Here is a 27,355-nt window from a genome sequence, read left to right as displayed (position 1 = left end):
TGAGGTAATGTCGAGCTACCAGAGGGTTTCAGTTCAATGCCTCAGCACCTGTGTCAGCGAGAACTGGGGGAGCACGGGACTGGAGACGGGGAGGTCAGAGCAGAGGCTGCTGCGGCCAGCCACATAAGAAACATGGGCAGTGGTGGCACAAATGAGAAAGAGATACACTTCAGGGATGTTTATAAAGCACATTAAGCAAGAATGATCAATGCAGACAGGGAAAGAAAGGAAAGAATAACGTCCAAAGTTTCTAGCTTGGGTGGCCAGGGGATTGTGACATCCTCTTCATGCTAACTGATTACATGCTTACTGTCACCTACAACCATCTTTTTTTTTATCTAATAAAATGCTTTCATTATGAAACAGGTTTCATAAAATTCTAGACTAAAAAGGAAAGCAGCCTCCTGATATTTCTGATAGCTTGAGACTGACTGATTTGTTATTTTCTGTTAGTACTTTATGGTGGGTTAATTTTATTTCTAGAACAAAGATAATACATGCATATCAGCAAATATATAAGGAAAAACCAGGGGGGAAGATGATCCATTCTAGCTGAGACAACTTGAAGCATACTGGAGCTGTCCAACAGGCAGTTGAATATACAAGACTGAAGTGTGAGCAAGAGACCTGGCTCCAAAGCATAGATTTGGATAGCATCAGCCCATTAGGGTTACAGAAGTCATGACAATGGTTGAAATCATCCTGGGAGAGCAGATAGCATGAGAAAAGCTGCTAAGGACAGCTTAGCAGCCTCTGAGCAATATCAATACTCACGGGCTAAGTAGAAGAGGAAAACAAAACAGAATGATCAAAGCAGTTAAGAAAAGAGCCAGGAGAGTAGAGCATCATGGCAGCCAAGCTGTAGTGTCAGGAAGGAGGGAGTGATCAGCAGAGTCAAGTGCAACAGAAAAGTCCACCCAGCGTGATAAGGAAATGCGCCTACTCTATTGGACAAGCAGGGGTTCTCTGGTGACCTTAACGAGCATAGTGTTGGCATAGTCTGTCTGCAGTTAAAGGATGTCCATTTGAGACTTTTATATCACTTAAAAAATGCTAGAATTACCTTATGAAATCCACACTCATTTAAAATATGTGACTTTGCTCATACATTGCTGCTATAAAGTTACCTCCAGTCTTTTCCCCCAAGCAGTCAATCTTTTAGCTCTCATCCCTCTGCAAAGTATTTTTACTAGCAAGCGGTCATCAGCCACACGTTGCATAGCAATCTACAGCTCGGTATTCTTCCCACTCTGTGTGGGGAGCAAGGGAAAGTGGAACCAAAAGAAAAAAAGAAAATGGAACCAAAACAGCATACCTAGCCAAAAGATAAATTCGGTATCCGTTTATCAAGAACTTACTCTGTGCCAGACAGAATGCCGGGACTTAGGGATGAGGCTGAGTAAAATATAGTCACCACTCTCCAGAGATTCACAGTCTAGCCCTATCCTTCTCCCACCAAGTACCTGCTGTCTGCAGGTCACCCCATCTTCACCCTGGGATCTTTGAGAAGCTACTAGCTACAGAATATCACAGCCCAGACAGATTTCCTAGAAATAAGGATTTCTTCCTGTTCCATACTATGCCTTGCACCTCTCCTTCCTTCCTTCCTTTAGTACTTCTGAACTACTAGCCCCCATCTCCCTGTTCTGGTCCTCTTCTGCCACTCCGCCTCAAACCCTGACATATGACTTGACCTAATCTGGATATGTCCTTGTTTAGCCTTGATTAGTTCCTGTCACGCCTTCCTCAAGACTGCCATTTGTCACCATCAACAACCTTCACAGCCTCGCACTGTTTGCTAGTTTGCCCTGAACCACTCTGTCCCAAGGACAGCATCCCTTTGTTGCTGGCAGACCCTACAACAAACACTGACAAGCCCTAACTGCCTGTTTCGTTACGAAGTCTCCCTCTTAGGATGAAACCAAAGTCGAACTCATGGGTATTTTGAGAATTTCTATTCTCCTCCTCAAAAGACTGTTGGCATCTAGTAGCCTGACTGAAAGAGTTCACACTCAATGCTGGACTCAAAAGTCCTGGGCTAACTTCCAACCTTCTATAAATGCATCCAGGACCCACTGAAGGCCACGGAGTCTCCATTGCTAGTCATCTAACATCTAAACAAGTTCCCATGTAACACAGCCACCCAAAATATCTGTTTCTTTTTTGATCCTCGAGGACAATGATTGTGAAAATGCTGACAGGATCTTGGTTGACTTATTAAAAAAGGCCCAGTGAGATGATAAATGTCCACAGTTTGTTAAATGTGCATTTAATGAAGCAGAATGTGGTAAGGCTCAAAGGTGAATGCCATACAGTGGCCAGAACTGGATCCTTCCAGAGGACAATTGGGTTCAAGAGCCAGAGGTGGGGGGGAAAATTTTAATGTTCTCTCCTCAAGATGTTGAAAGTGAATTAGGGAGATGCAAGTTTTGGAACTTGCCTTCTCCATGTAATCACAGAAAGCCCATAAGTTTAAGATAGCAGAGAAAAAAAGTGGGAAGAAATTGAATAATATTATTGAGCTAAGAATTCATCAACCGTGGAACAACCCTTATTATGTCTTGCTATTCTTTTCTTTCTTATTGTAGCTTATTCTATGGTGGCTTTGTCAGCACTCACTGAAGCAACCACCATTAATGCCTCCAACAGACCTATCTACTTGCCCCATTCAATTAAAATAAAAAAGAGTTTAATACTGAGGCAGAAGAGGTGGAAGGTTTGAAAGCAGTGCGCTGCAGGATCAAAAGGACCCATCCAAACGCCAACCACACAAATGAATGCCCCACCTACAGATACCAATAAATGTTTAGTTTATTTCTTGAGTATAACATAACCAAAATTAAAGACTGGGCTCCTATCTAGCCATTTCCAAATCACTGGGGTATATTGATAATTCTTCAGCACATTCATACTTTCAATGTCAAACAACCTGAGTGAGAACGCTGGCAGAGGTTCCATTGTGGTATAAGGCCCGATTGAGCACTTGCAAAGAATTAACCCATTCTGTTTTGCACTGATAACAGCTTGGGTTCTAGGTGTCTCAAGGACCAAAACAAGATTCCTCCATAAACACTTACGGCAATGCTGATGTTCATCAGAGCCATCCTCGCAGTCCTGCTCATTGTCACACACCCAGGAGGTAGGGATGCACAGCTCTTTACTCTGACACTGGAAATAGCCTGGCTGGCAAGAAGCAGGAGCTAAAACAAACCAGAAAAAGACTTATTGTGACAAACAACCACAATATTATACCAACAAGCAATGCCTACTTCAAGAGAAAGTGTGATCGATTCTTGCTGAATATGTCTGCTGGCCCCAATAGTAAACAACCCTATACTAGAGTGTGTGGCCTCCAATCAGAGTTCATTGTCAGATAATCTCAGTGATGGCATCAGAATAAACTGATGACCCAAAGCAATACAAAAATAGAAAAAATAAAGCAAAAAGCCCAAACACATACACAAAGATATGACCAAAAAAGTAGACTAAATTTTAAGTCAAGGTTAACCATAAGTTATTATTAAATTAATTCAATGTTTCATAAGAATTAATAGTAAAGCATCATAATAAATAGGAAAATCCATAAGACTTGGAAAAAAAGAGACAAAGTCAAATAACTATTATTTCCACACTTTATTTTTTTGGTCCATTCTCTGAGCCTAAATGCAATGTACCTAAAATGAAGACTACACTTATCTCATGGCTTTCTGCCAAAAAAAAAGTAAGTTAAATAATGTATGTTAGTTGCTCTCACTATTGTCTTTGGTATTGTTATTATTATCATTATCATAGGACACAAAATATAATAACAATCTCTGGAGAGTTGGTATAACAGTTCATTTATTCCTTTATCCCAGAATACACTGTCCTTGCCTTTTTATTCTTCGTGTTTCACGTAAAATGAACTCAGTGAGCCCAGAGAAGACGGATTGCATACGATCACGTCTGGACCGAGAGAACTAGTCCCTTGCTCAAAGTGTGGTTCACAGGCGAGCAGCATAAGCATCCACCTGGGAGTCTGTAGACACACAGGCTCTCAGGTCCCACCGCAAACATATGGCATCCAGGTGACCCGTCTGTGCAGGAGAGTGTGGGAAGTGCTGTGTAGGCTCTACTCCCCACCCTCTCTCCCATTTTCAAGCACACTGTCGTCCAAACATTACACCAAAATTGGACTGTTCTGTTGGGCCACAGTATGGCCAAAAATTAAAAACTAAATTACTTTTTATCTGCCTTCCCAGTTTTTGGATAGTAAACCTTGTTTGTTCGCCTATCAGAACGAATCAAATTGCAAGCTGGGCAAGCAGTGGATGTAAGGGTTGGATGGGAGCCTCAACTGGGGCACCTTTAAGAAAAGACTGAACTTCCCTAAGTGGCACTTTCCTAATCTGAATTCTGCCTCAGAATATTGCTGAGAGAACTCAATAAACAAACATATGTGAAAGTGGTTTTATAAGTAGATAGTTTGGGGGTTTACAATATTCTCATGTTTTTAAATAAAAAATTTTTAAATAAACTCACAGCAGCCCCTTCTGTGGTCTCATCATGGTAATAATACACACAAATTATACTATATCCTTCATACTGGAACAGACTCCTAAAGCTACAAATCAGTTCTTCAGATAACATTTTTTGTTTGTTTGTTCTTAGTGGACACAAAATTCCCAGAGTAACTAATCTGAAATAGTCACTCACTGGCTTCAGAAAACCACTCCCAAATTGTTTTCCTATCAAGGTCATGTGATAAGGGGTAAAATAGAAAGTGATGTGCACTGATGTGAGTGAAACAGTTACTAATACCATCAGTTCTCTGTTCAACCGCGCAGATCTCAAGAAACTTGCACCAAGTCCCAAATCTATCACTAAAGACCCCCTTTTGGTTACAGCTGAAGCACTTGTGTTACCCAAAACAGAGCTTAGCCTGGCTGCTGCTCCCCACTTACGGCAGCCGATCTCATCCGAGTCATCCAGGCAGTCTTTGGTCCCGTCGCACCTCCAGGACGCATCGATACAGTGCCCGTCTTCACAGCGAAACTGTTCACTGTCACATCCTGCAATCCCACAAACAACAGAAAACCAGTTAAAAAAAAAAAAAAAAACTATGCCACACAGTTCTTTCACAGAAGAAATACAAATTTTTAATAAAAATAAAAAATGATGCACTATTAGTAATCAAAGGAATGTATCTTATCATATACAATTAGGGAAACACTTTAATAATGACTATATTCTCTGTTTTAGAGTCTGCAGAAAGCACACTTTATACACAGCTGATGGCTGGAGTATGTGCCTTGATGTAACCAATCTGGAAAGCTATTTGACAACATATATCTTGCATTTTTAAAGTGCTTATTCTGTGACTTAGTATTTTTACTTCTAGGTATTTTTTTCTAAGGCACTAGAGATTTTTATCACTTTATTATTTATAATAAAGAAAGCTGAAAACCTCCTAGATGTCCGATGATAGGAAAATAATTAAGTTTTTATATCTATATTGATATATTAGGAACTCATTAAAATGGTTATGAAGAACTGCTAAATGATTAGGAGAAATATTTAAATAAAAAATATTTTAAAATATTTAAAATAAAAGACAAGGATGCAAAATTTTACCTATAACAGAGCCACATATGGAGGGAGGAAAAAGGCATTTAAAAAGACCACAATGTTAACACTGGTTATCTCTGATTGGTAAGCCTCATGAGTGATTTTTCATTTGCTTGCCTGTGCTTTTTTCCGTTCCCCACCCTATATTTTTAAGTGCCCTTTTGTTACTATATCACAGGTAGCAATTTACGGTCCCTCATTCTCAGACTCAGACCAATATTTTGGCTTTTCACTTTTTAACAAAACTGTAAGATGCCAGGCCTATATTCTCATCTCTGCAAACAAATATTTAAAGTTATATTTAAGACAAAAAATTTTTTTCTTCAGCCAACCAGAGTATACAAACTTAACACCAAAAGTTGACACTTTTCCAAGTGGCAGTGGCAGGGTGATCCCCGAAAGAGATTGTAACTTTAAAACATTTATTTCATTAACCAATATGTCCTGCGATTTTCCTGGGTCTCTCCAGGGGACTAATTTGGCAGCTGAAAATCCTCTGAGCTTCCCCAAATATCTGAAAAGTAACCTCCTCCTGCATTATGTGCCAAGTAGAGAAAATTTTAAAGAGAGCAGCCCTCACCAGCCCATCTTGGAGAGGACTCAGAACGATTCTTTTACAAACCCAAGGTGGGAGAGAAGTGATTTGGGGGTTGGAAGAATAATTGCATTTTCCACATGTATTTAAAGCAATCATGCTAAATTACCCATTTCAATTTTTGGCTCATGAACCCAAAATTAGGTAAATATACAGATCAATTACCTACTCCTAAAACAAATAAACAATGTGCTATCCTGACTTGGGTAAATGCAAGCATATCAACAGCATGACATAAACATAGTTAAGTGATCTATGAGAACTAGGGGATATAGGCTACTTTGTTCATGGAATGTTCAAATCTGATTGTCTGTTAGTGACATCCTGATTTATAACGCATGCTGCAAATGGTCAGAAACTTCCCTTGGCTAAATGGTGGTACCGAGTGGTACAGGAATACGTACACCCAAATACCTTCTATAGACTAATGCATGATGGTGGTTGGTGGTGCAGGTCTGGGGTTGGTGGTGCAGGTCTCTTATCAACTACCTTTAAAACACAACAACCTCCCTTGCAAAAATGCCCCTAAGGAATGCACAAATTCACTCTGGAATCCCAGAACTTCTCACTGGATTTTATTCTACAAAGCAATATTTCCATGGGAGATTAGGGGCTTTGAAGGTTTAGCTATTAACACAACATATATTAAATCACTTTTATCAATTAGGTATATTGTTAGTAATCCAGCATATTACATTTGAACGTTTAGTACATCTATCTCTCTTAGTATCTAATAACTTCTAGTTGAAAAATTATAACAATCTAAAGGTCAATCCACTTACAAAGTGCTTACATAATATTGGTATGGGTAAAAGAAAAGCGTAAACTTATAAACTAAGTATATAGAAGAAAATTCAGGGCAATATATTTCCTCTCTTGAAAACCTGTATTTAGAGCTATTTATTTTTTTAACAAACTCAAGTTTATTTTTAGAAATGTTAAGTATGCTTGTATAATCAGATAGCTTTTGCTATGCGGAAAAATCATCCCAAGGATTTAATGGCTTAAAACAGCTACATTGAGTTAGCTCCTGATCCCGCTATTTAGCAGTGCTATTTCTTCAGCAACTTTTATTACAAGTCAAATGTTGAGGTTTGTTGTTTTTGCTAAAAGTTAAACACATCATGAGAAAAGCACAAAATAGACACCCAAAAGTTATTTTTTCAAAGCACTTTAAAGCCAGTCACTTAAAATCACTCACATAAACCCAACAGGGAAACTTTACAATTAAGTAATTCTCATGAGTCCCTTTCACATTTGATCTCCCAAAAGTTACCTATAAAGTAATATATCAAACCCAATTTATTCAGTTTACCAAAATACGCATGATATTTTATTTGTCGAATTAACTCTTTCAATAATAGCTACCGTTCCTGTTATAACTCCCAAATGACCATTGTTTGAAAATATCTGTCCAGAAAAAACAAACTAATACTCTGTCACTGCTGGGTGGCCTCTTAGCAATCAATCTAATTGCTACACTCGTGTCAGAAGGCTGTCATTCATTCTATTATAAAGGGAATATGTGATGTTTAACAACAAACTGCAGTTTAGACGCAAACAACAGGATGGTGATCACCAGAGGAAAGGGGGGTGGAAGGAGGGAGAAGAGGGTACAGAAGGAGACTTGACTTGGGGTATGGACACACAATACAACGTACAGATGATGTAGTAAAGAATTGTACACCTGAAACCCTATATAACTTTATCAACCAATGTCACCCCAGTGAGTTCAGTAAGAAATTAAAAACTGCTGGTTAACAGATCTACATCTGGTCTGCTAACAATTGCAGGTGCCGCTGATTTCAAGCATGCACTTTATTTTCTGAGTGTTTTATTTTAAATAAGTAGCCTTTACTCACAACCCCCCAAAAGTTACCATATATTATCTACGCTCTATTGTTTAATAACTTGTCCCGAAAAATGGGAGGGGGGTGAATTTCATACACTGCAGCCAAACGTAGAATTTATGCAAGAAAAAACTCCAAATAGAGCAAAATTTTAAACTTTTTGCATGGTTTCTAAGCACCCATTTTCAACCAATCCAGTTTTAAGCAAAAAGTTGTTTTGCAAGCAATAACTTGAAATATTTTTTCTCTAATAAAAACCAAGGAAGAAAACATAATGCATGATGATATTTTTTAAAAAACTTTTCTTAAACTATTGACAAGGATCCATTAGAACCAAATAGACATCCTACCACCCCAGCACTAACTTTTCCAGAGAATAAAAATGGATGGTATGAAGATGATAAAAAATTCACATGTGATACTTAAATGGCAAGCATTGTTCTAAGCACTTTACCAACTTGAAGTCATTTAATCCTCCTAAAAACCCTACTACAAGATAGATACCATTACTATGAACATTTTACAAATATAGAAATTCTGGCATAGAGAAGTTCTGTAACTTGCCCAAGATCAAACAGAAAATGTGTGTGAAGCAAGAATTTGGATCTGACAGTTCTGGTTCCAGCATCTATGCTATATTAACCACTGCTCTACATTCCCTTTCCAAAAAAAAAAAAACCCCAAAACTCAAGAATACATGTAAAAATCTGACTTTTTTCCCAAAGTTGCTATTAACATTAACTGAATTCATTGACTGAGCTGGTGTGGAATCCATAGCATAGGCTAACATAATTCTACTAGTCATCGACTTAGCAGCAAACGTTGCTCGTAAAAACTGTTGGGTTTAGGGAAATCTGCAACAATCAAAAGCAGTGCAGGGAAATTTTTTTAAAAAAGACTTTCTATCTCTTCAAACAAAATTATAGTAGTCATCAGGATAAACTTATTTTCCAAATCTTTTAGAGCCTTAAGCTGGAAAAAACAAAAGTAATCCTTTCTTTATAAATAGCCATATCCCAAGCTTTCTGGTCTAAGCATTGGACTAAGAATGTGTTAAGATATCAGATTAACAAGTAGTGCCTACGGGAGGGATAAGTCACTCGTTTTTCCAGGACAGGGAACAACACTGGATTGAGAACACTTACTTTGATACCTTTTACGACCTCTCGCACTGACTGCTCTGGGTACACATGCCATAGTTAAGACACAGTCATCAGGTAACAAAGACTCCCCCTTGTAGAACTCTTGGGATGGTTATTTATGACAAATATATAGAACCACCAGGGCAAATCATGAGACTTGAAATTGGAAGTTACTATTTTAAATCTTTATCAAAAAATGAACTCTGGAATAATTTAAATTAAGAGGAATATCCAACAGTTTAAAAAAGAGAGAAAATGTTGAGTCATATTAATAACAGTCTTGTTATTTTATCCTCTCCTTGTAAATTTCTTTTCTCCCTCATGAGTTCTCTTCCTAGAAGAGAAAGGCAAGTCATTGTCAAGGGAACACTGTTGAAAGTTAACAGAGTAGGGTAATTTCTAAGGCAAATCCTTTTTCCTGCTAGGTCCTCCTAACAGATGCTGGCCCTTGTAGACACTTGGTCTACCTGAGGAGGTGCGTGTGCTCGTTTTAAACACACACAAAACTGCTTGACATTTTAATAGTCCTACTTCACTGACCTCAAAGAGAAAAACACGTTTAAGAAGCCATTCCTTAATTCATCCACAATTTTACTTCACTTTTTCTGTACTTTATTTTTATTCTCTTGGTATTGATAGATATGCTTCTGACATTTATAAGTTGGGTGATGGTTCATTATAATTCTCACACCTGCACACTAGCAAGGCCAGTCCTCTTTTGAAGCTTTGGTCGTGTGCTTATTTCTAAGACTTTACACTGCAGCCACGACAGCCAAGGGTAACAAATTGTAGGAAAGACCTACAACAGGTCTGCCTAACGTCAACCGGTAGGACAGTCAGGGATTCGATTGATGGAACTGAAACAAGACACACCGAGCAAACCAACCTACTCTCTTTCTACAGAGTATTTTTTGCTTCCTGATTTTATAACAGATAACCGAATAGGTGGCCATAATTCTTTCTTTTAACCCAGTTAACAAACCACTGAGTTGGCTGCTTTTTCTAAAAAAAATATTGTTACAGAGCCCTGATATTTAGAGCAAAACAATAGTAAAAGGACATTTTAAGAAGTCAAAAACTTTAAAATAAAACCCACAAAGCCAGTTGGTCAGTGATCATGTACACTCATCATTTAAGTGTAATTAAAAGATAAATAGGACCAAGTCAGACTCACTAAAGCCACAAAAAAATTTATATCTACTATGTGCAAAAAATTGCTCTAGAGTTTGTCGAAGAAATAAAGATATGGTGTTTTTTCATTGAGCGTACAAACTTATTTATACATTATACTGAGCACCCACTATGTGTCAGTTAGTATATAAAGCTTCATACACATCATTGGACCCTCTTAGAAATTTTATAAATGGGATTTGTTTGTACTTATTGAACAGAAGGAGAAATTAGACCTCAGGAGCATTAATAAACTTCCCCCAGGGTCACCGAGGTAGAAACGGTCAGAGTCTGATTCAGACCCAGGACCTGTGCGATTGCTCCATGAAAAAGTCTATGCTGTTTTGTATGTCACTTTCCACAAAACCCTTCATTTACCCCGAATTTACTATGTGCCTGAAGTATGTTAAGCATTTTCCAGATTATTTCATTTGCCCTCACAACAACCCTGTGAGATAATATTGATAGCCCCATTTCACAGATGAGGGAACTGAGGTTTGACCAGATCTCACAGCTGGTAGACAGGGGATGAGGAATTCACATCCAGGCAGTCTGACTCCAAAGCTGTGCCAAATGACATTAGATGCTTTGGTTCCACATAAGCAGCTGAGACAAGAACTGACTGGTCTCAGGGAGGAAAAAAAAAAATCAACATTGCAGGCTGCCGTGATCAGAGAAGACTGCCTAAAGGAGAGTAGAACTGCAGTGGGGCCTTCGGGGATGAGCAGGAGGGACACCAGGCATTGTGCAGGGCCCAAACAACTTGGAGGAAGCCTAGCAAGGGCGAAGGCCTAATGAGCAGACCTCTATGGACCAAGCACAGAGAACCCCTTGTAGGATGGTAGTCAACAAGGCTAGGGAGATGGAAAATGCGGGGTCTTGAATACCAAGCAAAAGAATAACATGATCAAAAGGATTGAGTGTGAGAAAACGGAGAGATCACTAGTGCCAGTACAACTAAAGGTCGCTCTGGGTGAATGCAGGCCTGAACGAGGATACAGACCTTGGCCATGAGAAGAGTTTGGGGCTCCACTTCATTCCCCAGAAACTTGCCCAGAACACAAGCTCGTGGAGCAGGCTGGTCAGCAGCTCACCAACAGGCTGCTAGCAGAGACGCGTTTCACCTTGCAGCCCCTGCAGCTGCCCCAGTCCTAACCCAAAGCAGCTCCACTTGCATGGCAAATGGCCACCAGTGTCCGCAGGTGTCACCGAAATTACCCTAGTGCCCTGCCTCGCCATCCTCTCCAAGCTGATGTGTCTCAGCGTTTGGCCTATATAACTAGTCAAGCCTCAAAATAGTCAGTTGATCTCAAAGATTACGTAAGTAATTGCTTAATAAATTTTAAAGAGTCTTTTCAATGGTCAAAGCCAGCAGAATAGTGTTATACAACACTATCAAAGTAGCCCCTCAATTCTGAGAAGTGGGAAATTGTGCCCACTTTTTCTAAATGACCTACTCTTCTCCATTTTCAACTAAATACTAGCTTTCTCCCCTCCCCCAGTCTCCTACATCCCATTTTGTTATCACTGAATACCTCCTACCCCTACAATCAGTGTCAATCAACACTGCAGAGTATTTTACATAAAACTGTACCTCCCAGGAGTTCTTAAGAGGATGGGATTGGCATTTAGGGTGAAACAATTATTCAACTGCCCTGGGCAGCACCCCCAGACTCCACAGGTGGAATGCCAGTAGTACCCATCCCCTAGTCACCATGACAACAAGTTATGCACCCCGTACATATCCAAACACCCCTAGAGAGTGGCAGTACCACCCCCATTTGAGAACAACTTAGAACCTCTAAGTAGCTTGAACAATCAGGGCTCAAAACATCTTAACCCACACGAAAGAGATCATCTAAGAAAACCCCTATAATAAATTCTTCCCTTCTGAAGATAATAAAATTTCTTCAACAGCAATCCCACTCCCTCCCGCCCATCAATAAGCCGGCCTGGGATTGGGCAATATCAGCCTGCAGCTGCCAGTACCAGCAACTTGAAATGAACTCCCCTGGGAGTGTGATAAAGAATCTAAGTTCCAGGGAGGCCTGTTTCACCCTGGAATGCTCCACGGTCCGTCCCCAGGCTTCCCCACTAGGGAGGGCAGTGCAAAGGGAGCCACACCAGGAAAAAAAAAGTCAAAAATCTAAAATCCTCAAGCAGTTCTTCACTAATGTAAAAGATCACTGCCACAAAAAAAAACAGAATCCTAAACACCTGTTTTGTGGTGCAGCCTTTTCCCATCCATATGATTACCATAACAAAAAATAATTTTTTCAAATGTCCTCTCCCCACCCCCCGCCACATACACTCACAAAATATCTATACGTAAATTGGCAGTCCTGTAAGCACCTAAAGAATGCAAAAGAATCTCCAAGTTTTTACCAAGAATGCTCGGCAATGAAAACTCCGTGCCAGCCGATACCCAAACACTAAAATGCACGAGTCTTCCTTCACAGGACTCCCCGCGGTAACTCAGCGCTTTCTCTACCAACTACATCTGCCGGTTCTTAAAAGTGAACTCCTCCACGTGGGAGAAAAATAAGACCTTTGTCCCAACTCCCCACAAGGGTCTAACTAGTTATTTACTTCTTTAACAGCCAAAGAGCAACACTTATATAGGATGCTGAAAAGAACGCTGTCCAAACAAAAGAAAATTTAGGATTGTCAGCCTGCTCAGTAAATAAGGACCCAATGAATCAGACTATTTAAGAAAAGAGTAAAATGCCCTTCAGCACTTAATGATTTAATGCCCCTTGTACGAAAACTATAAATCACCTCCATCTGAAGAGCTTATTGCCAGCCCCAAATTGCCCAAAGTATTCCTATATTCTCAATTAGCAATATAAATTACTGGAAAATGGTTAAATGGAATCAAACACTAAGGAAAAAAAGAGAGAGAGACTTTTAAGAAATAAGCAACTATACACATCTGCAGGCAGACAGCTTTCCTGCTTAGGGATTATAATGGTGCAATAGACCCACTGTTAGCCCAAACACAGCATTTACAGACAGCATCACACCAGGGTTGTTCTAATTAATTAGACCCAGGCATTGAACCATAAATCAAGTTAATACAGATGTGTTAAAGCTGCAAGCATCACTACTATTTTGGTCATTTTAACAAGCAGATTAATAGCAGGTTATCAAATAAACAATGGCTTGATACTGGAAATTCCAACAAGAGTCACAAAAGGAGAAGAAATTGACTCCTAGCGGGTGGATTTGGTGATTCTCTAGTCATAGGCTAAATCATTTGTAACAAAGTCTTGACTGAGTCATACAAGCACCTTGTTATATTCCTTCTCTCTTACTCCATGTTATTTAGTTCTTGGCTATCACAACGGTTATACCACACATGCAGGACTCAACCTTGAATATCTAGCTTCGAGTATGCATGGTCTCTGCCAACAAACAATGTTCTGAAATTCTTAGGAAATGTTGAACAGCAAGAATATGAAAAGATTTCTACCAATAAGTTGAACAGCCTGTTCTTGGACAATAATTATTGATAATTAATCATCTGGTAAATGGAAGTCCAGATTTTTAACAAAAATATATTGTCGTTGCCTTTTAAAAAAACTAGTTTGCTGGTATTTTACACAGTATTTTTGTATTTTTTTCCTTCTAGTGACAGATTATACTTCAGAAAGGATTTTATGAACAGAAATTCCAAATTCTCCTACCATGACTTCATATGTGAAATCGAGAACAGAAGAAGCAGATGCAGCTAAATGACCAGGAGAAGAAAGATGGCAGGGTGGCAGTAATTTATTATGATTCTACCACGAACAGAACGCTCCTCTAAACCTCCAGCTTCCAAGGGCAGGAATAAATACCTCTGTAATCCCACTGCCTAGCACAGTACCTCCTAGTACCCAGACGACCCTCAATAAATGAGCAATACATGCTGCATTAGAACATACGGGTGAAGCCACAATGCTGTTCCAAAGATAAAGCCTAGAGATCTTGTGGATTCATGGGCTTTTATAAGGGAGTCTCACGTTGCTGTTTAGAGTCTAATGAACAATTCAACAGCTCGACAGCCATCGTCCATGCTGGCCTGCATAAGGGGCCATAAAGATTATAAGGAGTCAGCCCCAAACTGCTGGGAGCCTGTTTATATGTTTGGGTTGTTCTCTGCTAATTTACTAAAGAATGGAACTGTCTCCCCATATTATATAAAACTTTACATTTATACCCAGCATTACTCTGAAGCAGAGTACTCAGCATGCTACAAAAAAGACTACATCTGATTGGACAAATCAAAATTTCTAGCTTTTATTATAAAGCAATTGCTAACAGTAACATAATTATGATATTCGTTTCCCTCTACAAAATTGAAGGTAAAGCTGACTTTGTTAACTAGGGCATCTATACAATAGGATCTATTATATTTGCAAAGACTTCCAGGGCAGAAATTTCTTCTGTCTCCTCTACTACACTGATTTTAACAGACTGACCCAAAAAGAACTTCAGAACATGCCTCACCAGCAGGTTATCAGTCATGCCATGAGTCCTTTGCCCTGGTTTGTTCTGGGCTCGAACAGCATTTATGAGTCTCCAAATCACTTCCAGGCGCTTCTATAAATGTCATCACGTAATGTTGTAATGTGACTGTGATTACTTGAAACAACTCAATAGTTTGCTGACACAGAATCAACAACACTATATTGTCACCAACTGATATCTATGTGTAATGAAATGGTGTTTGGTTGTTTAGGCATATATATATATATATATGGGGAATTTATAATGTCCCAATATTAAGAGCAACTTAAATAGAATTATGAATTCATCCGCAATGATTGTCAGAAGCAAGAGAAAAAAAGCTGAGTATATTTCCTTAGATATTGCCTAATCTGTAATAACAGTAAAAATATACTGTCACTATTACAAATTTTGAAACCATCCATTAAAATAGAATCTTAGAGGTTTAATGACAGAAAAAAGTAACGATTTCAGTAATAAACTACTAGAAAGTACATACAATAATAAAATCCCTACTAAATGATACACAAAAATTAAAACCACTGTTTACTGAAATCGTATCTGTATTACAGCTTTTTAAAAGGCAATCAAGAAAATAAACTGATATTAAGAATTTGGTAAAAAATAGGGTTTTCAGTGGCTATCTCAATTCTGGAAATTGGGTGACAGTCCTGAATTAAACAATGAAAGATGAGAGAGTCCTTAAGTATTATAATAAATAAAATCTTAATTAAATTGAGTAAGAAATTCAGACTTTTGTATAAGAGCTAAAATACTAATAGAGAAAATACTAGATTAAGAGCCAAGGGACAATTTAGTTTTAACCCTCGCAAGAGCACTGACTGTCCCCAAATCGGTCTAAACTCGAAGCTCCTCGACAGCAGGAACTGTTCCTTTTAGTCACCAAGGAATCTTCACTCAGCAAAAGTTTGTTGCTCAGCTGACTTAGCTTCATGAATCTGAATTTAAACTCTCTGAAACACAGTTTCCCTACCAGCAGAACTTCTAACCTGCAGAATCGAGTTGTGGCGAGGATTCAGGCGGTATCTGTAGACCAATCAGCACAGTGCCTGCCTTCAGCAGCCCTCCACAGAGGGCGGGTCCCTGCTGGGCACTCCGGCCTCTCACCTGACTCGAGCATTCCAACCATCTGGGAGATAAAATACCGCAGGATCCACGCTTTCACCAGATAAGATCTGTTCGTTCCCCTAATATCTAATCTAGATAAAATTTTGAAAACCTTGCTCCTAAGAGCCACCTTGCTCCCACCTTGCTCTCTCAGCACTGAAAACACAAATAGATGGTGGTTGTGTTGCCTCCCGCCCATGAACAAGTATTCACTGGCCTGGCCTGGTCTAGGGTCAAGGGCAAGACTGAAAATTAAGGTTTATACCAAAAAACAGAGGTCAAGGTAGAGCCAAAACCAAGTCTGCCTTTGGTTTCCTTCATCTTCTTTACATTTTCCTACAGTAATCGTTTTTCATAATTTCGTCTATTTTAAATAACTCTATCTAAGGTGATCCTCTGGAGTTTGTATGTGGAATTCTGTAAGTACATAATTTCAACACCAAAAAATTATTGAAGATAAATATAAAGGCTTTCCAGAGTAGACCTTAAATCACTATACTATACATTAAACTTGGGCATGGTTACTTTTTATAGTCATAAAAGGATCCCTATTGACCTCAGCTTATACCTCAACATAAGGCAGAGAACTGGGAACATGAACAAATTCTAGATTTTAATCAATTGAAACTAAGCTTGAAAAGCTTTCCATTTAGAAAGTTCAAAGGTTTCTCCAATTCCTAGTTTTCAAAGAATAAAATTTCAAATTCTCCCTAAATACCGTCAGATATTCATTACCCCAGCTCTCTAAAATTTCTCTTATATATAGAAAAATGCTATAAATGCAACCATATTCTTGGACTGGCATCATTTATGATCGTGCCTTTATGATACATCCAAAAGAAACCTTTATCATTGCAAATTGTTACTTTCTTCCTCATTGAATAAGAACGGATTCAGGTAAATTTGGACATCCAAAAGCTCCAAAAGGAAAAAGAAAATATCCTCTTGCCATAACCCCAGCCTTAGGCTCCCTGCAAAACAGACACCCTACCATCCTCCTCACAGTTCTCCACCCAATGGAGCAGAGGCTCCAAACTCCCATCAGTCCAACAACCACCGTGGAGGCTTACCTGTGTGCCCTGAAGGAGAAGGAATAATAGCCCTCAGGACACAACTGCAAAGAGGATGAGCCCACAGCAAGCTGGCTCTCCCCAAGCTAACGAATACCACTGACCCATTTCCTGCCAGAAACTAGGTGAGTCCAGTTCTTGTCCGAGGAGGGTTATGTTCACTGTTCACTAAGACCACTCAACACTTCATGAGGTTTTGTGGGTAAAGTTACAAAGAAGGAAAAGCAACTGAAAAGGCTCCTCTGATAGTCCAGGAATGAGGCGATTAGGGCCTTATCTACTTCCACGGTCCCACCTCTGCTTTAGTCCCCCGCCCTTGTTTAAAAACCCTTTTCCTCTCTCTCCCTGGAGTCCCCATATTGTGGCTGGAGTTTTCACAGCTCTCAAGCTGCCCTGAATTAGACAACAAATGACCTCCCAAATCTGCTCCCTGGTGAACATAGTCACGGCAACTCGTAAGGGATTTCTGAAGCCCTTCCATGGGTATTTGCACCTTCAGCAGAAAATAGGAATCCCTCGAAGGAATGGATTTTCTAACTGTGGCATGTCAGGCTTCCTCTAGTGCCCAAATACCTTCCTCACCAGCTTCAGGGGGCAGATTTTAGGTGGATAGAGTATCTTGTCAGGGCTCCTGATACCGAACCACCAAGGTTGTGGGAGGTGCACTAGGCCATCTTTGCTAATAACCAGAAACCTCTTCAGCAGCATTTTTCCATACAAGCCCAGACCAGCTAAGGGCTTCCCAGGAGAATCTGGAGACATCTCTGGTTCGACGCAATTTGTCTTAGAGTAATCCAGGCTAAAGAAAGAAGCCCTAAGGAAATGTGGGCTGAAGCAATGATTTCAGAGGCCCAGAAACACAAGTAACAAATAAATGACTTATTGAAACACTATAGTTTTGATTCTTTGCTAAAATAATACTTCTTCCTCTACTATTTATAACAAAGAACTGCTTCCCCGAGAAACACAAGATTCACCAGTCCCACCCACTGTGCGTGTGTGTACATGGTGTACTCTAGGGATGCGCGTCAAGCCTAGGAGTCTGTTATTTCCCTTCTTCCATTCAGCCGAGCACCTCTGAAAGCCAACAGCTTGTCCAGAAGAGGTTACGAGACAAAGCCTGGCTAACGACGAGGTGGCCGTATGCTTGACACACTACTCTAAAATGGGGGAGGAGGTGGGGAGGAGAGGAAGGGAAGACTGCTTAGAAGCCAGTAACTTTCTAGAGGTAAGCCCCTGGAGTCACACAGCCCAAGTTCAAACCCCAACTCCACCTCTGACTAATACTATGGCGGGCATGTTATTTAATTTCCATGCCTCCATTTCCTCATCTAAATATGAGAATAACAAGATAATAAGGGCTACTCACAGGCCAATGCGAAGACAGAATAAGGACTGTGGGCCTGGCACATAAATAAGTGTTCATCCGAAGTGAGCTACTGCTACAGTTGCTACCCAAGTGATTTCTGAGCCTTTTAACTTTATAGGTTGTCTCCTTTGAATTTGTCAGCTTTTTCCTGTTTCATATGTATTTGCTTATACTCTAGCACTTCTAAATTCATAATCAGCAATCAGTTTGAGAACATTTTTACTTTTTGAAGATTTTATTTATTTATTTTTAGAGTGAGGGGAAGAGAGGGAGAAAGAGAGGAAGAGGAACATCAATGTGCATGAGATACAGCAATGAGTTGCCTCTTGCTCGCATGCCCCCAACTGGGTAGCTGGCCCACAACCCAGGCACGTGCCCTGACTGGAAATCGAACCAGTAACCTTTTGGTTCACAGGCTGACATTCAATCCACTGAGCCACACCCACCAGGGTGAGGATATTTTTTAATTAACCTAATTAGAATGATAACTGATTCCCCCTTTTTAAAAAGTTGATTCAATACAGAAATTTCATATTATCTTATCACTACATTACACTTTATTGTGAATTATACTCTCTCCTTACAATATTTTTTATATCCCAGGTTTGCAAGACAAAAACCTATCTCTATTATTCAAAATAAAACTGAACTATAAAGATAGAGCTTAATTCACAAGGATAGGCAAATTTTTATGCCCTTTCAAACATACATCACTGCTTGATGAAATAAATTAACTCTTTGCTAGTTTATTTGCCTGGTGTATGACACCTCTGTTTTGGTGTGTCTGTCTGTGTTTTTACCATAACAGACTGCAAAGGGAATTCAGTGAAGTCCTAAGACTGTAGGGCACATTTGTGTGTAAAGAAAAAGATGGAAACCCTCCTTAATCGAAACCCTCTCCTAGTGCATCTTCTGTGCCATCGACATCACCTGAGAACTTGTTAGGAAAGCTGATCACCAGCCTCGCCCAGATCTGCCAATGGAAATCTGTAGTTTAACAAGATTCCAGGTGATTCGCAGGCACATCAAAGCTCCAGAAGCACTGGTACCTGCCCTGCTGGCATTTCATTCTGATTTTTTATTGAATTTATGGGGGTGACATTGGTTAATAGGATCATACAGGTTTCAAGTCAACATTTCTATGATGCTAGATCTAACACCTCTGTTTTTAAGATACATTAAACAATTACATTTCAGGAGTGTTTAAAGTGTTTAGTAATAATAAAAAGAATTCATATTTAACTTAATAAAAGTAACCAGTTGCCTAAACTCAGCTATCTTAGTCCAAAGCAGTTGACAGTGACAATATTTATTGAATTACAGAGTTGACAACATGGAATTACTAAGCTCTGATATTAGGATCTACAATCTAAGAATTCTCCTCACTTCACTCTAAATGTGGAAATTGTTTCTGACTTAGCCTTTTGAAAAAGGCTAAGCATGAAGGCAACTGAGGCCACATCCCACAAAAGAGAAAGTCTTGAACTTCTCAAAACGTAAACTGCTAACAGTATCACCACCATGGCAACCAGAAAGAAAAGGGGATTCTGATATAAAGAACCGAGAGAACAAGCAGTATTTCTAACCTCAAAGTCAGAGAATCACAGATGTATGTATACGGTATACGTCTCTACTATGTAAGGTCTTTAGAGACCTTGAAGTCTAATTCCAACGTTCCTTTGGTGCATGCTTTGTGCCTACAATTTCCTTCGTATCCTTAGAATCATTAAAATAGGCTTTACCCTTCTTCCATAGAAAGTTCCTTTGAACATTTGAAGAGAGGGCTACTCATTGTTCCTCTGATTCACCTCCAAAAAAAAGAAGAAAACCCCCCAGTTTTTCCATCATTCCTCCCATAACATGGTTTCCTGTTCTCTCATCATTCTTGTACCTCTCCCCTGAATTTAGTTCAAATTGTTTATGTCTCTCCCAAAACGTGCTTCTCAAAGCCGCACAAATGCCCAGAGTCACCTGTGCACCTCTGGTCAAGACCACAGCAGCCTGCCTGGGTACCCAGTCCCCACTCCTCTTCAGAAGCAGAATCCCAGCTTCCTGGGGGGAACAATGAGTTCAGCTAAGAGGCTACATTTCCCAGACTTCAATTAAGTGTGATCATCAGTAAGATGAAATGCAAGCAGTAGAATGAAGTAGGACTTTCAGGAACAATTTTGGAAAGAGAGAAGGCACACCCTTCTTTTCCACCCTCCATTCCTACTGCCTGGCCTGAAGCAGAGACAGTTATGGCTGTAAACGCTGTTTTGGACACTGAGGTGAAGTTAGGGATGGAAGCCACCAGCAGAGAAGGGCGGAGCAGGAAGGTAAGTGCCTGGTTGCCTGATGATACCATGGCAGTGCCAAACCAGCCTCTGTCGTTGATTATATGAGAAACAAATGTCTATCTTGTTCAAACCTAACAAAGTCCGCTGTGCAACACCAGTCCAGAGTATAGTTTGCCCATCACCTCCCCTCCGAGGAGACGGAGTTGCTTTACGACAACTCACGTAGCTCTTTTTAACTCTCCACAACCAAAGATTTGAGGTCCACTTTATTCATGGCTCTGTGCCAGACACAGGATGCCAGAAGAGGCAGGCATAACTCTTAGAATCAATGGTCCTCTTCTAGGGGAAGAGATAAAATACATACATAAATAATTATAATTCATGGCATGATGAGAAGCGCTGGGAGAAAGGTTCAGATAACATTCAGCGCAGAAAAGCCCTGTGGAGGAAGGTGCGCACATGCTCCCACCTCTGCGTCTGCAGGGAGGGTGCGCCTGGCACAGGCACAAACTGGAACCGGCACAGAAGCAGGAAAGTGTGAGGCATGCCCAAGGAAGAGCCACGCTCTCCATCCAGTGTCACTGACACAAGCCTGCCATCTACAAAGGCCCCACCTGGGGCAGATTCCCTTTTATGAGAAGTGAAAAAACAAATTTGCAAGATCATGGCACTCTCTCTAAAGCCACCAGGTGCCTCCAGGGAGCCGAGTCATGTCACCAGACACTGACAGAGCGCCAGTTGTTTTATTATCCAGGAAGAGCTTCTCCCAGTGCAAGAGGATATGGAGGGCTAAATGGCAGTGGAAAACATATAATAAAAAATGAACTATTGAAAAAAGACTTCCTTGCAATCCGTAAAGCCGCTCTAGTTTTAAACAAATGTCATCCAACATTTTCCATATTTTAAAAGACACCTGGAGGAGGTACTTTACCCATATTCTCCTAAACTGGAAGAAATGTTTCCAAGAGGTATATATTGAAATTTAATAAAGTACACAACACAAATGTATTTCTCCTTTTTCTCTTATAATTGATCAATTTTTTTATTAAATTGAGTAGGGGTTCAATAAAGGTTACATAATCAAGAGAGTAAAGCATGGGGAAACAATAGAACAGTAGAGTTCAGCATGCAAAATCCAGAGCAAAACTCCTACCCTGCCTCAGTTTACTCATTTATAAAATGGAGCTAGTAATGCTATGCACCTTCTCGGACTGTCACAGGCACTAAACTGTATCGTTATGGGGATTATATCAGAGGCATGTAGTAAGTTCCAGGTAAATGTCAGCTCTTAGCCCCAGTGTTACTCCTCCCTGAACCTTTATTCACTGCCTATCAGCCAGGATGGGCTCCCATAGAGAAACTTTTGGCATTTGAGACTGGACAGTTCCTTGCAGCATGGAAGTGTGCTGTGTCTTGCAGTTGGTTTACCACCCCTGTCCTCCGCCATCTAAATGCTAGCAGTGATCCTCAGGCATCATTACAACAACATGCTCTCTGAGGGAGCTGTTCCAACTAGGGATCAGTGAACCGAACCAGAGAAAACATCACATGCCATGCCCAGATGGTCAATAAGCTAGACGCTTCAGACAGGAGGATTCAAGAAAATACCATTAAGTATTTATGAATGTGAATAATGTGTACATCGAAAAGATACTTCTAATGCTCCCATAATAAAGCATACCTAATAAAACAAATAATAGAATTAATTAAAAGTGCAACAAATGAAAAGATTTTTCTACATTCCATGGTGACTCTCTCACCTTTTGGTTACCTCGAAGTCCAAAAGTTTAGTTCTACTCTCATCACCTGTCACTCAGATAATTACAGTAATTCCCTAATACACGGGTTGATCTGCTTTTCCTCATTGCAGCAAGCATTACCTTTATTAAATGGAAGTCCGATCATTTCACTTCCTAGCTCCTATTTCTTCAAAGGCACCAAACTTCTTAGCTTAACATACAAAATCCTCCACAGTCTAACCAGGGTCCCCTCTCCCAACTCCATCTCCTGCCCACACGCCCTCCCTCAACACGAAGCGCAAATGCCAAATCTGTGCAGTGTTTCTTGGCTCTTGGCTTCCTCGGGCCTACAGGACTTCATGCTCTTTCCCAAATTTCTATTGTAACAAGGCTCACTCCGTAGCACAGTGCCTATATACATGTCTTACTCATCATCTCTGAGCCTCCGGTTCTCCAGTCATTCTAGGCTCTCAGTAAATGTTTGTAGAATAAATACATTAATGAGAATATTTACTGTAATTCTTAGCAAAATCTAGCTTGGTAGCTTTCTTTCCTGTTGAACTCCCACTGACCTTTCTACAATTTCATGAAATAAGAAACAAAAAAGAAGGATGTGCCTTCTCTCCTTCAAAAAGACTTCCTAAAAGTCCTACATAATACACCTGCCTGCATTTCATCTTTTTTTTTAACTGAATGTACCCTTGTAGCTTATTTCATGAAATAAGAAGGGGGAAAAACCATCATGGACTGTGATTCTTACATGTTCTGCCTAAAACTTATCACAAAGCCAAATATTCACCTCAAGTGTACTCTTCCTTCCAGCCATCATTCCCCTTGCCCAGAGGACACACCTGAGTACCACTTAAATCCATGCTCCTGTCATTCTTTTTTTTTAATGTTTTATTTATCTTTACAGGGGAAGGGAAGGAGAGAGGGAGGGAAATATCAATGTATGGTTGCCTCTGCCGGGGACAGACAATGTATTGTGTGTCCCCTGCCAGGAACTGGCCTACAACCCAGGCATGCGCCCTGACAGGGAATCGAACTGCGATCCTCTGGTTCGCAGGCCCGCGCTCAATCCACTGAGCTACACCAGCCAGGGCCATGCTCCCATCATTCTTGTTCCCAGACTTACAGACATCCTCAGTAACCCTGCACAAAACCAAGTGTACAGGGAGCATGTGCAGGGCACATGAAATGGCAACAACACAAAGTCCATTAAGAAGTTTGAAATTTTCCATAACATGATATTTTGGATCTGGGCTTTCAAGACCTGAGAGGGGCAGGATGTATACAGGCAGATGTTAAGGCCTGCCTTCTAATGCTCCCTTGTCTAATAATTTCATCTCCTTAAAAAAAAAAAGCTATGTTCCCCCTCCCCCCAGCAAATTCTATGGATAGAGAATTTCACCAGTGGTTCCTGTATTTTAAAAGACCACAGCACAGTGGCTGCCCTGCTGCCCTGACCTAACCAAGAGCTGGTCGACTATTAATGATTTAACACCAGGTTCCCCATGGGGCCAAATGTGTACTGTATGTTCACAATGTCCTTGAAATATTCCCAGAAACCCATAAATTACTAATGCCCATTGTATAATCCAGGAAACTGAAGCTCAGAGGAGCAAGTGGCTCAAGGGTGCACATCTGAAAAGTGTCAGGCTGAATCTCAGGCTCCTGTACCAGGGAGTGCCCCAGCGCCAAAAGGGCTCACCCACAGGTTAACCGTGTCCAGGGTAGGTGGATCCTTGAGACTGAGGTTCCTTGGACAGATGAAGAAGGGGCAGTGGGGCATGGCCAGGGTTTCTGTAATAGCAGGAAGAGCCCAACGTTAGGCTTGGCAGCCAGAGATTTAAATTTATATCACTGGCTTCAGCTCATTCCTACAATTTTAGCTACCTTCTATACCTTCGAGAAAACTAAAAAGTTTCTCTTTATATAATGTGAATAATTTTAGCACAGCATTTTTTGCAAATTTTTAATGTACTAACTCTTCAAAAGTTATTGAAGATGCCAAATACTCCCTATATCAACCTTCCTATAATGCCAACATCCTGAGTATCCTACGTCCTTCAGAAAATTCGATGGCTGATGTGAGGCATGGGGGATCATTTTATAATGACCCTGCTCACGTGCTTCATTGGCGACCAAGACATAAGAAAATCATGTAAGCAGAGAATTTTCAATTACAGGGATTCTAATAAGTAACAGTATTTTCGCTGTATATTTTTATGGTATTTTAAAACTGCAATCAGGCTTTACAGAGTAATGCAATCAATACACCCCCAAAGTCTTTCTAAATTCCCTCTAGAGTACTCAAAGTATCCATTCAAGCCTACTTCTAGCTAAAAGTCAAATTGCTTCATTTTTTTATTATACCTTCATTCATTTGGAACTTAGAAAAAATAAACATTTCAAAACGTAAAAGCTTATCCTAGAGTGAGTTTCATCACTATTGCTCCCCCTCAATCTACCTTCATGTCACCGTGTACACACTTACTTATTGTGCTGTTTACCTAGATCACTCTTTCCAGTTGGGTTGTGACGACAGAGTAAGGTGTCCCTCAGCCTGACCCCTCCTTGAAGGCGTGTATCACAAGTCACTTGGTGTGTCCCCGCAACCTACAGCTTAGGAGTTCTGGTTTGTGAGAGTGAAAGGGGCAGGCAGGGAGTGAGATGAGCAGGAGAAAATCTCTAAGTTGTCATCAGTAAAGTAAGTCAGGAAATAGCCTTTAATCTAAGAGTAGAATTTACTGATTTAGTCATTTATTTACAAAATTGATGGAAATTGTTAACAAGGAGTTAATTGATTTGAGTCACCTGATTACCACAGTTCATTAAACACACTGACTTAATCTTCTTTGAAAACATCAACTAATCATTTCCCAGGTGTCAAGGGGTAAATCATCAAATAGAAAATAAACCTCTGTCCTCCTCTTCAAGGGAGATTTCTTGAGTGTGTTTTCTTTGCAGATTCCACTCCACAGCAATAAGCCGAGTTTGGAGAAGCTTTTTTCTTATAAGGCCATAATTGAAAGAGCTTCCAGAGTTTTTACCTCCATTTAAAAAAAAATTAAGCCTTACAAGCTTACCATCCATGTCATTTGAATTTCTTCAAAAATAAGCTAGGAACATTTCTTGAACAAAAATGAACGGCCTGACTGGCATGGTTCAGCAGGTAGAGCATCGTTTCACAAAGCCAAGAGTCACTGGTTCAATTCCCAGTCAGGGCACATGCCTGGATTGTGGGTCAGGTCCCCAGTTGGGGCATGTGAGAGGCAAGAGGCAACCAATCAAGGCTCCTCTTGCATACTGGTGTTTCTCTCCCTCTCTTCCTCCCTCCCTCCCTTCCCCTCTCTCTAAAAATAAATAAATAATAAAATTAAATTAAAATGAACAAAAAAAAGTAATTGAGACTTTTATATGAAAGAGTGAGTTTCAAGAAAAAGAACTTAAAACCTACTATTGGTAGGGTATGACTACAAATGAATAGCATAAAGGAATTTGAGGAAGTTGTTGAACTGGTGGTGGTTACGGAAATATACATATAGGTATTAAAATTTCTAGAACTACACACATACAGAGTTGATTTTACTCTGTATTATTAATTTTTTAAATAAAAAATACTTCATGTCAAAATTCGAAGCCCACCCCTATGAGAACTACAAATCTTATTCCCTTTTTCATGGATAAAAAAATTAAGGCCAACCACTTGCCCCACCTCAAAGGGGGGAAGATTGTCCTAAGAAAACCAGCCCTGTTACAGAAAATTGAAAAGAATACAACCTATGTGTCTCATGTCAATCCAGTTCTCAATTAGTGTTGGGCTGGTAAAAAAGTTCATTTGGTTTTTTCCACACAATGGCTCTAGTAGTGCTTAGTTGTCTTTAGCTTCATTCAAAAACAATTGCTAGATTGTATTGTGTCAGCTGTCACATTAGTGTGCATTTTTTTTAAAAAAACTTATCAAAATTGGTGAATTTTTGTGCATCCATTTTAATATTGAAGATGGAAGAAAACAATGCAACATTTTTGGTGTATTATGCTTTATTATTTTAAGAAAAATAAAAACACAACTGAAATGCAAAAAAGATTTGTGTGGTATATGGAGAATGTGCTGACTAATCAAAGGTATCAAAAGTGGTTTGCAAAGTTTCTTGGTATTATTGATATTTGGGCAAAATAATCCTTTGCTGTGGTGCTCTCTTACTCATTGGAAGATGTTTAGCAGCACCCCTGGCCTCTACCCACTAGAAGCCAATAGCCAACATACTCAAAACATCCAAATCAATAAACTCATTGGTGAAAAAAAAAACTGTATCTTTTATTTTACAGGAACAAAACTAAATGGACTTTTTGGCCAACCCAATAGATCCAATGCTTCTCTGCAAGAAAAAGGAGCCAATTGTCTTTGATCTACTACAGCACCCACTGTGCACAGTCTCTGGCGGGATCCAAAGTCCCCGGTCACTGTGACAAATCAGGCTTAGAACTCCTAAAAGGACAGAGTGAGAGGGCCTTCATAAAATGCCTTTCCTCTTCCCTTCCTTTTCTCACTCCTTGAATCAAAGCAAAATGCTTGAAAAATAAATCTGGATTACAGTGGGATTTTGTAGCACATATTCACAATCAGCAACAACTATTAAAGACTTCTTTGATTTCCCTTGCAGGGAAGTGAAAGTGTTAAATGTAATGTGCATCCTTCTTAGTTCAAGTCCTACTTAGCTCAAGTCCCATGTTTTCGCCTGTCTGCAATGCTGGGTTTAATTATTTACAGCAAGAAGCAACTAGCTTTTGCTGTCTTCCAGTTAGTAGGTTCAATTTTTAAACTGCGAGTCTTGTCTTTCACTAGAATCTCAGCTTCTAATGATTACTTAGCAAATTCTTTCAACAGCTCACTGCACCAAATATTAAGGAA

At 39.9% G+C, this 27,355-nt stretch overlaps 1 protein-coding gene across 1 annotated transcript in view; it reads right to left on the bottom strand.

The window, feature by feature from the left end:
• The window catches only part of LRP2 (LDL receptor related protein 2), a 196,075-nt gene that overhangs the window by 153,306 nt on the left and 15,414 nt on the right, over window positions 1-27,355 (bottom strand). Inside the window, exons 2-3 of the mRNA XM_037044526.1 lie at window positions 4,944-5,051; window positions 3,078-3,200 (exon numbers count right to left, since the gene is read on the bottom strand). Of these exons, the coding sequence (XP_036900421.1) occupies window positions 3,078-3,200; window positions 4,944-5,051 (231 nt within the window). The remainder of the gene's footprint in view (window positions 1-3,077; window positions 3,201-4,943; window positions 5,052-27,355) is intronic.

This window comes from Sturnira hondurensis, unplaced genomic scaffold, assembly GCF_014824575.4.
Source record: "Sturnira hondurensis isolate 20B ecotype Veracruz unplaced genomic scaffold, ASM1482457v3 Scaffold0004136, whole genome shotgun sequence".
NCBI lineage: Eukaryota > Metazoa > Chordata > Mammalia > Chiroptera > Phyllostomidae > Sturnira > Sturnira hondurensis.
This window is presented reverse-complemented; position numbering and strand designations above follow the sequence as displayed.